This window comes from Coccinella septempunctata, chromosome 6 (genome assembly GCF_907165205.1).
Source record: "Coccinella septempunctata chromosome 6, icCocSept1.1, whole genome shotgun sequence".
In the NCBI taxonomy this organism is placed as follows: domain Eukaryota; kingdom Metazoa; phylum Arthropoda; class Insecta; order Coleoptera; family Coccinellidae; genus Coccinella; species Coccinella septempunctata.
The window spans coordinates 13,270,505-13,286,339 of NC_058194.1; the positions used below are offsets into that span (position 1 = coordinate 13,270,505).

Sequence of the window (15,835 nt, forward strand, 5' to 3'; positions counted from 1 at the left end):
GAACCATATGCAAAAACTTACCATGTTTTACATTCTTTTTTTTTTAATGATAGATATCATTGATTACATCTACCAAATTCCTCTTTATTCAGTAGCATTTTGTGTTTACTATTAATTTGGTGATAATTCGTATTAAGTTATAAAATCGATCACTATGCCTAATTTTACCAATGAAGATTATTTAAATCTCATTCTACTTCATGGAGAATGTAATAAAGTTGTAGATAGAACGATTCGACTGTTCATTGAGAGGTTTCCTGACCGACCCAGACCAACGAGAGATACCATTAACAGAACCATGACAAACTTGAGAAATGTCGGATCTTTCGTTAAGAAAACTATACACAGAGAAAAAAGTGTAGTAGAAGATGAGAACAACGAAATTACAGTTCTTGCATATTTTCGTGTGAATCCTCAAAATTCTCTCAAAGATGCCGAGATTGCTTGGATTATCTCAATCGAGTGTTTGGAGAATATTAAAAAAAACATAAAATGCACCCATATAAATTCAATAGGGTTCAGCGTTTGAAGGAAACTGATTTCGTCAGGAGAACAGAGTTTTGCGAAGCTATGAAGATTCGATTTCAAGAGAATGAAAACTTTTTGGACTGTATAATTTGGACAGATGAATCTAAATTCACAAAGAATGGTTCTTTCAATAGGCATAACAGTCATTATTGGGATGAAGAGAACAACCACCACTTCAGACAATGGAATTTTCAAGAGACCTGGAGTTTCAATATTTTTGCGCCATCAAAAATAATGCAATTCTCGATGTTCACATTTATGATGGGACTTTAACTGGTAAGATAGAACACTACACATGTTTGCATTATTTAAAGAATGTTCTCCCTCAGGAGATAGATATGCTGACATATTGACTCAAATAATTGAGCCGCTAGTACAGAACCCTAATGACTTATGGTATCAACAAGATGGCGCGCCTCCACGCAATTCACTCAATGTGTCAAATATCCTCTACAGGCTATTTGAAGATCGATGGTTGGCGAACAATGGTCCACATCTTTGGCCACCACGTTCTCCCGATTTAACTCCTTTAGACTATTATGTTTGGGGTAGGATAAAAAATATTGTCTACTCAACTCCCCTGACTGATAAAGAGGACTGCATAGAACGAGTCAGAAATGCGTTCAGGTTTGTTTAGATTTTTAGATTCATAGTTTTGAGACTCAATTTGGTTTTTGAACACTTTTGCAGATCTCTTCCTCCCGATGAAATAAGAAGAGCAACGCACGAAGCATTCCTGAGACGTATAAATAAATGTCTAGAAATTAACGGTCAAAACTTTGAGCATCTTCTCTAGTTATAACTGCGAGAGTTTGCCATGGTTCTCCTAATAGTAACTTGAAGTCGGTTTCAAAAAGGAGTGAAAAATCTACAGCATGGTTCAAATAACAGTTCCTGAAAATTTCATCTTTTTGGCGTGAAGGGAAAAGAAATAGCTGAAAATTCAAGACGAAAAACAGTTTTCTGTGAGTACTCAGAAAATATCCATTTTAGGGCAAGGGTGTGATGCATACACTCACATTATTTTTTAACGTAGATTCAATATCTGCCATAAAAAAATGGGGTTCTAATTAGAAAAAATTGATTTTTCACGATTTTGTCATCCCTAACTTTGAAAGCGATTTTTTCACCCCCTGTATCATAAATCGCGATTTCGATTTTTAAAGTGGATACATCAATCTTACATCTTGAAAAATCCCAAAATTTTCCATCCAAAAACCTCGAAGTTATTCTTGTTTCAGCGGAGCTCTATTTTCGATTTTTTTTTCGCTCAGAGAGAATTTTCCAACCAAAACTGAAAAATGTTACATCAAAATAACTTGAAATTTTCTAAGGAATCTACTTCTGCAATAAAAAAATTGTGTTCTAATTTGAAAAACGGAAGTTGACGTCATTTCCGGAAAAACCGGAGGTGCTCATGCCTTGAAAATATTTTAGATTTCATCAGCATCGTGAAATACTTATAAGTGCTGAATTTCATGAAAATACGTTCAGTAGTTTCCCGTATAAATATGGGTGAGGTTCCTCGTGAAAGACCCTGTATAGGTTCTTTCTCAATTTCTCAACTGCTTAACACTTTGCTTTTCTGCTATTAAAAATATGTGAAATTCATACAAAAACAGCATTGCATTAATATTTGCTATTTCTTCACCTTTTTTTAATTGCCGAGAATTTGCGTCCCTCAAGCTTTGCCAATACTTTTCTTCTTTTCTATTAGCTTCTACATTTTTAGCCGATAGGGTGTGGTTAAACTTAAGTTTAGCCGGCTAAAGATAGAAGAAACTAACATTAGCAAATACCCGGCTAATCTTAAGTTTATGTTCACACCTATCTTTAGCCGTAACATATATAATGGAGAAGGCAAGATGCTCTCCATTATAATCAATTTTCTTCTATTATGATCGTGTAAAGGGAAAAGAAGTTCGAATGCAAAAAATTTTGCTCCCTTTTATCAGCTGATTCAAAACATAATGGGAGTTTTTTTTCATAAATACTAATATCCCCATTTATTGACCTGAAATTGATAATAATTAACATACTTGAATCCAGTTTCGACAACGAATCTTCAAAATTGAGAAAAAACAACTAAAAACTGAGAAAAAAAGGTTTATTTGACGAAAATCTCATAATCCCCGAAAATGACAATGACTGCACTAACTTTTTATTTCGAACTGTCATCACCATGTTACTGCGATCTACATTTGAATTCCCAATTTTTAAAAAATCTTGTGCAAATTGATCACTCAATGAAGCAATCAGTTAGAGAAGAAGGATCGCAGGATGATACGGATTTCTCATTTCCTTGTTGTTGTGAAACAACTGACCATCAGTTTGGCTCTATCTCTACTATTTTTTGAAATTTCCCCAAAGGAAATCGAATTTAGGACACCCTATACAAATTTTTTGGTTTATGAATAAACTTTATTATCATTAATTCCTTCACTAAAATGTTCATTTATGTGAAATACATAAAAGTAGAACACAAAATCGCTACTGAAAAAAAAAGAAACCCCCTAGTGTAAGATCACATGATCTTGGAGGAAATTCATTTTTGGTATCAAGGCTGAGCCGATCCTTAATAACATTCCTAAATGTACCTAAGGTTTCTGCAGCTGTGTGCTCTGGTTCTAGTTGAAAACAACTCATGTACCATGAAGTTCATCTATAAAAGTTTTCGTAAACAATGTTTTGCTCATGAAGTTTCATCGAAGAAAATAGGTGCAACAAAGCACTCCGACACATAAAACTATTTTTCGAGAATTACGTGGCGTGTCAATGGAAATATTTCATGAGATGAATGCTTCTTGCACTTTGAGTCGCAAAAACCATCTCTATAATTCTCTAATGATATCAATACAACAATCCAGAAGCTCGACAGTCCACTTGAAAAAGTAGAAACCAGGGGGGTGAAACTGATGAACTTAAACCAGCAACAAAACACTCTGTGGTCTGAAATTACCTACCAAGATGTCGGATGGCCGATGTAAACAAGTATAACCGTTGTCATGGAGATTCGCAGCATTTTGGCAGTGTTGGGTCGGTTAGGGACAACTAAGATGTCTAAAACTCTGGTGTATTCACTGATTCGATTTTGTTTTTAATTTCGTGGGGATATGGGATCACTTTCGTTTTTTCCACTGTAGGTAGCGCTGTTTAGAATTTGACAGAGCATTGTCAATATATAATATTTGAAAATAATTTCAATACTTTCCTACGAATTACGAATATGTTGTATTCATAAGCGATTATTGGTGTGTGAAAATGTATTAGTTTCGAGAAAGGGTGTAGAACATTCATTTATTTAACATGTCGTTCAGTAAGTTCAGTTTACTGTATGGACAATCAAGAACTATTATAGCTAGAATTCGGTGTTGTTGGAATTTGAGGCAGAACCAAATCAGATGAACGAACATTCGGGACGGATATAGCTAAGTTTTATGGCAACTTCAGCAATATTTCAAAGAAACTGTATTGGAAATACGTAATGTAAATTGTGAGCATGTATTGAGAATCAGAAATACATATATCTATTCGAGTGTGTTCTTTAAATATTCTTCCTGAGTAGATATAGTGAAAATTCCCTTTCCGTCAACTGAATATATTGGATATTTGACCAATCAACTGTGTTTTATTAAAATCAAATTGAATTACCCTCCTCATGAATACAATTTGTCAAACAGTAATTACCTCTTGAAAAAGAATAGTAAATACTCCTTCGAACCCTTATTCGATAGTGTTAAAATATTGATAGATTTGTTTTTACAACGAAAATTAAACTGTAAATCACAAATATTCCTTAACAGCTGACAAAATGGGCCAGTTCATATTTTGAACTCGTTGATGGATGTTCGATATCAACGCAAAACAAAATAAAACGAGAGAGTATCATTCTACTTCCTCTAGTAGAACAAGGATAGAACGAAGCAAATGACATGGTGGCGCCGCCACGAAACTGATCCCATATTCCCGATTTTCTGAAATGTTGATGCTTGCAAATAGTGACAAGTGCACACACCAGTATTTTAGACATCTTAGGGATAACCTAACCTCTGTAATGTGATGTGATTGTGTTGGTGTGCTCAGTTAGTGCAATAATATCTAATAAGGTAAGTTTTATTCATTTATTCATTTGGTATTAGTTGTTCCTGATATTTCTGTGTATATTTTTTGAACATTGGAGAATTTACAAACAAAATGGGTAAAATTTCAGCTGCTTTGCATCACACACTTACTTGCAAATTCCCTTCTTGCGAAAGTAAACTATTTAGCAAAGTAACTCCCGATTTCAAAAATAAAAGGTTCTTTAAATTCCCATCAAATCTTGAAAGGTGCAAAATTTGGAAGACCATCTGCAATATCAGCCCTTATATCAAAGTTACTAGTAGTTCCCGTTTATGTGAAGATCACTTTACATCATCAGATTTCAATAATCCTGAAAATCCGGTACGTTTAAGCAATAAAGCTATTCCCAGATCTTCTATCGAAATCGCAACTGGTTACGATCATTCCAGTGTTAACATTATTGATGAAACAACTGATTCAATTGTTCCGGTTCCCCAAAGTCCTGCCCTTGCAACTTTTCATTCTTTGTCCAATTGTAGCATTGTAAATGACCATTGCTATGTTAACACCATCACCGAGTCTCAAGATAATGGTTTTATTGAAACATCACCAAATTCTGCAGCCTGTTCTCCTGATATTGCAACTCAATCTTTGTCTGATTTGAGCATTGAGAGTGATCATTGCTATGCTCGTCATATTTGGACTGAAGCTTCATTTCCTGAAAAACCTTCGAATAACCCTGAGGAGTTCACTTTCACATCGTACCAATCCTCATCTGATCTCCAAACGTGTAATTCAACTTCTAAACTGTCAGTAACCCCACAAAATATCGATCTAGAGAACCCCCCATTATATTCAGCCAAAAACACTAAACCCAATGCAGGTATTTCATTTCTCCTAGAAAAAAATACTGGTATCTTGAGGAAAGCTGGCCTTAGTAAGTTCAATATATCACCTGAACAAAGTATTAGGTACAAAGTTCATAGAAATGTACTTTCAAAATTGAGTAAATTGAAATCTCAACTCAGACATCAGCGGAGTAAAATCAAATCTTCAAACACCTTATATGATAAAGGGGAGTTCATCGGAACTCCCCTTTTCTATTCCTATGGAGAGAGGATTCCTCTCTGTCGACTGTGGCGTTTCTGTCAGCTTATCTCAGGGTTTTAGTCTCTATAACTGCAAGCGGATGGTCCATTTGTTCGTCTACTTCACATAACTCTATGAAAGTAAGTACCTACTCACTTGTGTGCTGTAAATCCAACCTGACAGTAGTACTTGCCAATTATCTTCATCATTAGAGAAGTGTTACTTACAACTATATCGCTATCACTATCCTTGATTTTGAATACTATTATAATATTCAAAGTATGTTTTTAATTCACTCATAAAATGTAGCAGATTCATAAAGAATTACTTTGACAATTACAGAAAACAGCTGTTGTCACAGGCTCTCGAAATTAATTAAATCGCCACTCTTGCATTTTTAACTAAGCCAGGAATAGAGAGCTAGAAACGTGTTTAAGGACGAAAAGTATATGAAGACGAAAAGTTAATGAAAACAAAAAGTACTTGTCTTCAACAACCCCTTCTAACTTATATAGGCAGAAATGCAACCACTTTAGTTCGCCCTTCAGCCGGTGCGATTACTTTGAGGCGCTAGAGTCGAGTCGTGTTAAGTTGGAAAATATGATTCTATATCATATTCGTTAAAAAAAAAATACTATGGAGTTTGAATACGACCGAGTTGAATACCCAAAGTTCATACAAATCCAAGCGTTATTCTTATGAAAATCCTACTAATTTGAGATGAAGTACAATTTTGCAACTGGGTACCTACTTATTTATGGATGTATTTTCAGTATTTGAAAACTGAACATTCCTTCAACAAATTTTTCTCGAAAATGGTTTACCAGAAGAAACAGAGAGTTTACCGAAGAGAAGACTTCGAATATCCAGTCAACAGGAGCAATTACAAGACTACCTATAATTCATTTCTGGTTTACGGTAATAGTTATTGCGTTATATTCCTAACCAATATCATTTTCTGCAGAACAACTCCTTAGAGATATGGTTTAAGGGTTAATAAAAATTGCGCTCCTTCCTAAACTGCTCTTATTTTGTTTTAAAATAATTTGTACTTAAATACTTTCACAACACCCCCTGCAATGCAGTCGTTTTATTAGGTGGTATACCTTTTTAGTGTCATGGTGGGTCATTTCAGTCTTCAATTTTAATTGTTTCTGTACCTACAATTCAATAGTTGAAAAAAAATCACGATTCATTTTTCAATCAACAAATTTGTCATCGATTTATCTGTACCTAGTGTAGTATCTTTCGTTTTGTTGCAAATGAATGAAATAGTTTCATTTGTGAATTACAAGACTGCGCAAAGTCTATTTTCAAAATTCAAATCGAATGAATAGGTTCTGGCCTGCCACCTACGACCGATGCCGCAGAGCAGTAGTTCCGATTTCCACCGGTGCGATTTTAGAGCAGCGCTGTTCTAGAGCCTAGAACCATAGATAAAAAACAGTGTCAACCAATTTAGAACGGGAGTCGGACTTCTTCTCGTTTGGTATTTCTATGTCTTCAAATATAGTCCACTGTTTGTTCGGAAATTAATAAGTAAAATGACATTTTCTTAGGTCGACGAAAAATATTTTTTAGAATAAATTATTAGAGGATTGGTTAGAAATGTAGAAGATTACATTTTGGTTTTTGTTGCAATTCTATCACAAATTACAAGTTTAAAATAAACGGTCAAAAATTAAACGGTGCGAGAAGATGTTTTGAAGGTAACGGTAGTTTTTATCACTGCTTCTTTTAATTATAACATTTATTTATGTATGAATGAAAGCTACTGAGTGGCTTTTATAATACGAAAGAGAATCTTCAATAGAAACTGAAGCAGTAGGCGTAATCGAATGCTTGAAATGTCGTTCGATGAATTGATAGGTAGGAGATTGAATTCCTTTGAGCAGATTGATAGAGCGGCTGAAGTTTCCGGGGTTGAGGAGCAATAGGTATTAATCTATTTGACTGATAATCCATAATGAGCCTTACGTCTGTTCAGGTAAAATGAAACAACTTCGAGGAATTTTCATTATAACACATTAGGTCGGAATGCATGGTTCATACAATTAATTGAATTCGGTTGAATGTGTTCAGCTTCTATATTCCACATGAGAAACCTAATGGTTAATGAATCGTTAAGTAACATGAGCCTATAATTTTCGTGACGTACCAGAATTTCGTTTTTGTCCGACAACAATTTTTATTTTCGAACTTATGTATGCATAGATAATATATCGAGGAATTCTTTCCATATTCGGGTTACTAATTCCTTGCTTCCTTTGTTTTGCTATGGGTGGAACTCAAACATCGGCAAAGAAATGTTACCTATAGCTGAGAAAAATTATAAAAAAAATTTTTTGGCTGTTCATCTTTATTTGCTATTTATATTTCTCCATATTGTAATATTTTATATTCCATAATATATCATCTCGGCAATTAAACGATACTGAAACAGAACATATGCATAATCGATTTGAAAAATCCTGCGCTTCAGTAAATCTCTACTACCGTCTTATCGAATTTTCTCGGTTCATTTTTCAAACCCATCCGCATCATAACGTGTTTCAGTATCACCAGACGCCGAGCGTTCGTGAAATATTGAAAGGAATAAAAATGCGAACAATATTTTATGGTCCATTGTCGAACAGAGAGAATAGGTGTTAGCAGCGGAGGCGGACTGTGGGGAAGGAAGATAAAATATCCTCACATATCGTCGAAGAGAAGGAAGTTGGGATTTCAAGCTTTTTCACGAGGACAAGTTGGACCTCGCTTTTATAATCACATAGATTTTGCAACTTTTTCGTCTACATATAGGGATCGTTTGTCTCACTGAACGGAATGGAATTGTTCGGGGGAACACATTACATATTTCTCTATTAAACACCTCAGCACAGGGTATCAATGGACAATTGAAAAAGAAATAGTGTCATGTATTCTGCGTTCTGCATTATTTGCAAGGTACGAGAATATAAAATTGATTTGATGATAAATAATTTCTGCGACAAATTCAAAGGGACCGATACAGGAATTGAATTCATTAATGAAAAATACAGACATGGCTGCTTATCCCATAAGATCATTTTTGGATGTAGCGTATAAATAATGATGCTTAACCAGTAGCAACAGCTAATTTTGGGAACAAGAGAGACACAAACTTTATCACCTCTGATATTATTGGGGTCGAAATGACCGGAGGAAATGACAGATAAACAAAAGGAAGGAGTATGGGAACTGTGAAAAGACTTGATAACACTTCGGAGTTTTCTGACTGTTCCTATATTACTATGTTCAAAGCTTCAGAAAAATTGTATTTTATGAGATTACAAAGAAAATTATGATTTATGTCCTGTTCACAACCGGTTTCATAATCAAACCTGTAATTTTAAAGTTTTCTTTAACCGTGCTGAAAATGACACTAAAGGAAGCTTTATGCCCGTTTGCACCGTTTCGCTGATAACCATGGTTAAACTAATCGATGTTTAATATTTAAACGTTGCTTAGCATTTGACGGTTTGCACCGTGGAATCATAATCGTTGTTTAATTTAATCATAGATAGATTTGGCAACACCACTCACAGCATAAAAAATTCAAAATTTCAGCCAAGCACATCATAGAAGATAAATTAAAAAGAAAAAGAAGTCAAGGTTTTCTGACTAAACTTCTGTTGTCAAGGTGGGAAATTTTTTGGAGATTCGGTGTTGTGTTTTGAATTTGAAGTGCTAACATGGGTAACATCAACACATCCTATTACTCTAGGAAAAGAAGCCTTCTTGTGGAAGGACTGTTGAATTTGCACTATATCCTCATCTTTGGTCATGTTAAGGAATTCGGAATATAATTTACCAATTTCTAATGAAACTGCGGAAATAATTCTTGATCCTTTCGATACATCTACATTTATGACATCAACAGGAGCCAACTGACCAGCACTAGCATAAAACCTCAATGTAGCTAGCAATTGATTTATTGGGTCAACACTATTATTCCTGAAATATCTTTATTTGTATAATACAACTAATTATTGAATTCCAAATCATTCTCCATATACATATGGCAAAAAAATAACACGGTTTCTTTCGTTAAACGAAATCTTCTGAAAAAAGTGAGGTCCATTCTTTCGAAATAATTTCTTCTACAGGGACAACATCTGGGAAATTCCAAATCATTCTCCATATATGGCAAAAAAAAATAACACGGTTTCTTTCGTTAAACGAAATCTTCTGAAAAAAGTGAGGTTCATTCTTTCGAAATAATTTCTTCTACAGGGAAACATCTGGGAAATTCCAAATCATTCTCCATATATGGCAAAAAAAAATAACACGGTTTCTTCCGTTAAACGAAATCTTTTGAAAAAAGTGAGGTCCATTCTTTCGAAATAATTTCTTCTACGGGGAAAACATCTGGGAAATTCCAAATCATTCTCCATATATGGCAAAAAAAATAAGACGGTTTCTTTCGAAACGAAATCTTCTGAAAAAAGTGAGGTCTATTCTTTCGAAATGATTTCTTCTACCGGGAAAACATCTAGGAAATCCAAATTCGATATTGCTAAGTGCATCAAGATCATCATCAAGTAATATCTCATCTTCCAAATCATCCATTATTAATTTGAATTTTATATCAACACAAATAGAAAACACAGTTGTCAATCGAATTTGAAGTATTACTTCAATCAACGTTTTAATCGAGCTTTAATCGAGCAAATTTCTGCGTTTAGTTTAAACAACGTTTAAGGGCCTTATAATCAACGTTTAGTAACGGTGCAACCCGGTTAAGGAATTAAATGTTGTTTAAGAATATAATCGTTGTTTAGACAAACGGTGCAAACGGCCATTAAGCTCATAAAGTGACTCTGATTTTGATTATGAAACTTGACGTTAAATATTTTTCATGCAAGAAAGTTCAACACATCCAAACAGAACAAGTGATTTTTTTTTCACAACATATTCAATTTGGGAAATACAAAGGTAGAAATGAAATAAGCTTCTGGAGAAATATTCAATATCAAAATGGACAAGAGCTCTAATAAATATTGGAGTGATAACAAAGTTCAACATAACGAACCAGTTTCATTTCAGGATTGTACTTAAAAAGTGTTGATGAAGCAGACTCAATTAAAATTTGGGGACATCCATTATGTTTCGAAATATTTGCAGCACTTGATATTTAAGGCGAAAGGACAGCACAGAAAAATATCAAGTTAACCAAATTTTCGTCTTTGCTTTTTGAAAATTTGTTTGTTGTTAGTCCCCCTATTATCTGATTTTCCCCATATAACAGTGCTCTCTGCTATGGAATGGAACTTTTGCCGGATGTCAATAACATTAATTTTATTTTTTTTAACGGCTGTAGTCTGACGAGTTTTTACTCTTTTACAAGATCCTAATTTTTTTCATGGAATTTCCTCCTCTGCCATATTTGTAGAATGACCACGTGAAGGAATCGATAATTTTTCTTTCGAATAACTAGCGTTCTTATTTGTTTTTCTTGTGGGCAAAAAAGAAAAACGCATCTCCTTCATCTCTAGGAGAAAGGTTTAAAAATTGCCATATTCAAGCTTTCGTACAAACAGAGAGACAAAAATAATCTCTCCATGATTTTTAGTTACAATAATGCAGTAACCTATGAAACGTATGTAGAACCCCAATGCGCCAATGAAGTAGGTAGTATTAGAGTTTAACTCCATCAAATTTCATTGGGACATTCAAGATCCAAATGGATCTGAAGAGGAGGGGAAGAAACTCGTTTTACCAATATTCTCATTTATTATTCTGGAAAGGTGGCAGTAGTGGAGCTTTACTGTAGGACTTGTCAGACAATCACTGAGGAAATGCAATTTCAGGGTCCCGGTCTGACTTCAGGGCGCCACTATCCTATTTCTGTAATCCCACAGCAACATCCAGTCCCACCTAAGTGAACGTTTAGGGTCAATTTTCCCCTTTCTTTGAGCAGAAAAATTTAATCAAGAAATAATTGGTAAAAATTCACTAGCAGTTTTTTACGAAATTAAAAAGTTGCTTTGAAACTCGCTCTGTTGGATTATCCCATTCTTATAAGATAATTGAATATACGTTTCGTTAGAGGGCTTCATTAATTCTGGTTCGTAAAAACACAAAAGCAGAAATCTATTAGCATTGAAAAGGACTTTCAATGTTTATTACGTTTATATAAATGAAAAACATCAACGAAATCACCAAACTCTGGTCAAGAATAGAAACCTTCGTCTGAGTATCTATACGCCCAGTTAAAGCTGATAGCTACAGGTTTGCATTTTGATATGTGTTTTTTCTTGCTTAATTGTAGTAGGGGTATGAATTATGCTCATGTTTATTTATATACATGGTGTTCCGGATAAGATGGGAAACATTTCAATGTGAGATAGAGAAAGCTTATAGTATCACGAAAAACCCCCATATGTAGTATCTTGGAGTTCTAGATTCTGATTTACAGGGTGTTTTTCAAATTTGAATGGAAATTGAAACCACTTAATCTTCTGAACGGACTCACCGTTTTATCCGAAATTTGGAATGAAGATAACTTCCAGAAAACTGCAATCAAATATCATTTGATTAACAGGACCGTTTCACACAAATTTGGACAGTTCGCGAAATCACCCTGAATTTCATAATTTCTTCGATAGCTGCGTAAACTGTAAGATTCATTTATTAAATTCGCCAAATAATATTTCATGGTACCATCCAGGTTGCCGAGGACTGTTTGTTTTTTTGATAGTGACAATATTTTTTCTCTCGTGTCAATTTAACATACCACTCAACTCATAACGAAGTGAATTTTGAGTCTTTATGAATTTAGTAAATTGAATTTTCATCATTGAATGTAAATTAACTGGGGCATACCAAAAAACCTCTAAAACAAATAATTCACTGGTGTCTATTTTATGATGCCGATGGTCCAGCGCCAGGCCTGAATTCCTATACAAAACTGCGGTACATTCATAGTAGATGCAATACTGGGCCTTCAGATGCAGAAACAAAAAGAGCCGTCAACTTTCAACCGATTCCGTAAAGATGAAGGGCAATTGCTGGAGTACCGATGCCGTCGTTCACGACTTTGGGCCTGCATTCAACCGGCTATTCATGCTTGCTGGGTGATAGCGATATGGATATCAGTGAACACTTCTCCATAACGAAAAGAAATAGCAACTATAGCAACTATATTGGATGCCAACATACAGGAGAACATTTACTTTTACAAAGATATTTGAGGTAGCAAAAAAATGTGACATGCATGCATCTTGGCCAAAAACTGTCTATAGTCTCGCCTCATTGCATGCTTTACTATAATACTCTTAGACAGTTTTTCGTCACCGGTACATAAAATGTAAATAACTATTGTGTAACCAGGCCGTAAACAATTGAAAGGAATAAAATTTCCAAACAAAAGTGCTTGTGAGGTATAAAAGACTTATTTGAAAATTTGGTAACGGCATACACACAATTATTGATTTCTGGAAAAAGTACCTCAGTACTAACATCTGAATTCTAGTCGAAGCGCTTTCAAAACTTTGCAGATGTGTCCTCGCGTCTACTTCGGTAGCTCAGATGGCAGTGCGTCTGACCGGCAATCAGGAGTCGTAGGTTCGAGTCCTGCTCGAGGAGGTACTTTTCCCAGAATTCAATAATAATTGTCTGCGTTGTGTATAAAGAGCTCCAACACGTGGTTTTAATATACGAATAATTCAGATGCACTGTTGGGAACCCTAAGATTCCTTTCACACCACGGGTTTTAACCGTCGGGTTTTTACCGGAAAACAACCGAATGAAAAATTATTCATCGGGTTTTATCTGTACGGTGGGCACATCAAGCTCTCGAATCTCGTGGCGATAAGCGCCGCCGAAAGTGCAATCTGGTTGTTTTCCAGTATGAAACTAAACCGGAACATGTGTGAAAGATCCCATAATATCAGTAGATATAATTCGGAACATCGGGTAAGAACCCAATGGTGAGAGATGAGTCTAACTCTCTCTTACTTTATTTCGGATATCTCGCTATTTTAACAGATGGCAGACCTAACTTGCGGCTATTTTTTCACAGGCAGCCATACATCATCCTATTCGAAAAAATATTAGCTTTAATTTGATATCAAAAACATCCGTGTACGTCATGAACGTAGAAATACATCGAAATGTTACCTGCTTACACCTGGCTGCGAGGTAGTTGCGGCCGAGTGTGCAACGGCAGCTATGGATTTTAGTATTCTTTACATGCATTGTTATGATGTGGATGATATTTTATTTCAAAACGGAGTGAACGAAATTTCTATTGGAATATTGATTAATATTAATTTAATTAAAATTACTTGGGCCACGTTTGACAGGCTGCACTGAGAAAAATCTTGAGGTTACAATGTGAAATTACCCACATATTGGCTGGACAGGTTACAGTTACACAGTTGGATTATTTTTTTCACAACTAATATCTGGATGTTTCTACAAGGGTGTTGCGAAATTTCATGAAAAATGTAAAACTTTTATGTATATTTACAGTGCATATGAAATTTACAGAAAATATTTGTTAATTCTCTGTGATATCACAAGGGTTGTAATATTCACCTAAAAAATTACAACTGCAATGTAATATTACAATAAATTTGCGAATTTCAACATGAAACGGTAATTTCACAACATTATTGTGATCTAAATTTCTTTTGGTTCACAATAATTTTGTGAATTATCACATGAGAATGTGATTTCACAACGTTATTTCACAAAGTTATTGTGATTTGAGAATTTTTCTTGTGAATTTGCGAAGAAAAAAATGTGTTGTAGAATTACAATGCAGAACCCTATTAATTTTAAAATTACTTCACAAATGTGCTTATACAATGTAGTATTAAAGCGGTTGTGAAATTACCACGAAAAAATATAATTGTACAACATGATATAGCGGCACAATTTCCTTCAAGGATCGATCACTTTTTATTTACATGTCTACAGCAAGAGAAAACTCTTACGCGAAATTGTTGAAATTTATTATGGTCAAAATATTTCTCCCAAATATGAAAACAGAATAAAAAAAATAGATGAATCGGTTTCCATTAGAGCGTTCCAAAGTTGCCGCTTGAAATTTAATGAACAACTGATGATCTTACGAAGGCCAAAATTGTGCTGTTCTTTTTCCGATCCACGCAGAGTCTCATCTGAAGCTGACTTTTCAGAAACTCATCTAGTGGCAGCTCCAGGAGCTTTCGGGTGTAGATCGGTGAAGGAAAGACGAATTTTTTTGTTGTTATAACTATTCTGTGCATATCTAGGAGTGTGTGTACAGGATTTTTTCATTGCTTCCTCCCCTCCTCATTTTGGACTGCTGCCTTATATTGATCTGTGTCCACACACCCCAATTTTGATCCATCAGTACAACATATAGTCCATACAGATGACTTTTTGTCCAATTTATTCATCGCATTGAGACAGTCCACAATGACGTTTTTTGTAGAAATTTTTTTCTCGACTTGTTCTTTATATGAATACATTTCTGAAGATATAAATAAAATATATTTTATTCCATTCTTTGTATAATTCCTATATGTAGGAGATTTTAGGTTCCTGCATTCCTCCTCAACCATAATCGAAAAACAAATTCTGTCACTTGGTCAGAAAATATTTTGAGTAGGTACCTACTGCTGAAAAAACTCGTCTGGGTATTTCTGAAAAATATCTATTTTAAAAATGTGTTAAACACATTCATAGCTTGAACGTAATATTACAATATGATTGCAAATTTCAAGTCATTTTCCACCTATGCGATACGTGACGTCGCTCGGCTGGATCCGAATTCACAGCTTCAATGGAATTTCATAATGCAATTGTAAAATCACAACTTTTATCTGCTTCTAGATTCATTCCGTGGCCAATCAAAACCTTTCCTGCAACTGGCACCTGCTCGTTGCCCAATCCCATATCCTATCGTAGATACTCACTAACTTACCCCATAACCCAATTCATTCTGGAATGATCCACTGTTTCTTCAAGAACTCTGAAGTGCGAAGAGTTATACATGGTTAAGTTTTTTGTGATTTTTGATTTAGTTCTTTCAAGTTCCAAGTATTTCTGCCTATCAAGTTTCTTGAAGGTTTCAAGTGTGTGACAAAAGAAATATACATATACTGGTAAGTAGATAGTTCACATTTTTTGAAAGCGATGTTTA

The 15,835-nt window shown here is 34.7% G+C and overlaps 1 protein-coding gene across 1 annotated transcript; it reads left to right on the forward strand.

The window, feature by feature from the left end:
• Positions 1–4,722: 4,722 nt before the first annotated feature.
• Positions 4,723–5,760, forward strand: LOC123315970. The gene has a single exon (XM_044901882.1). It carries the CDS (start codon positions 4,723–4,725, stop codon positions 5,758–5,760), a length of 1,038 nt encoding a protein of 345 aa, XP_044757817.1.
• Positions 5,761–15,835: the final 10,075 nt, after the last annotated feature.

Excerpts from the sequence above, each read along its gene's own strand:
- LOC123315970 (XM_044901882.1), top strand. The coding sequence starts at position 4,723 with ATGGGTAAAATTTCAGCTGCTTTGCATCACACACTTACTTGCAAATTC.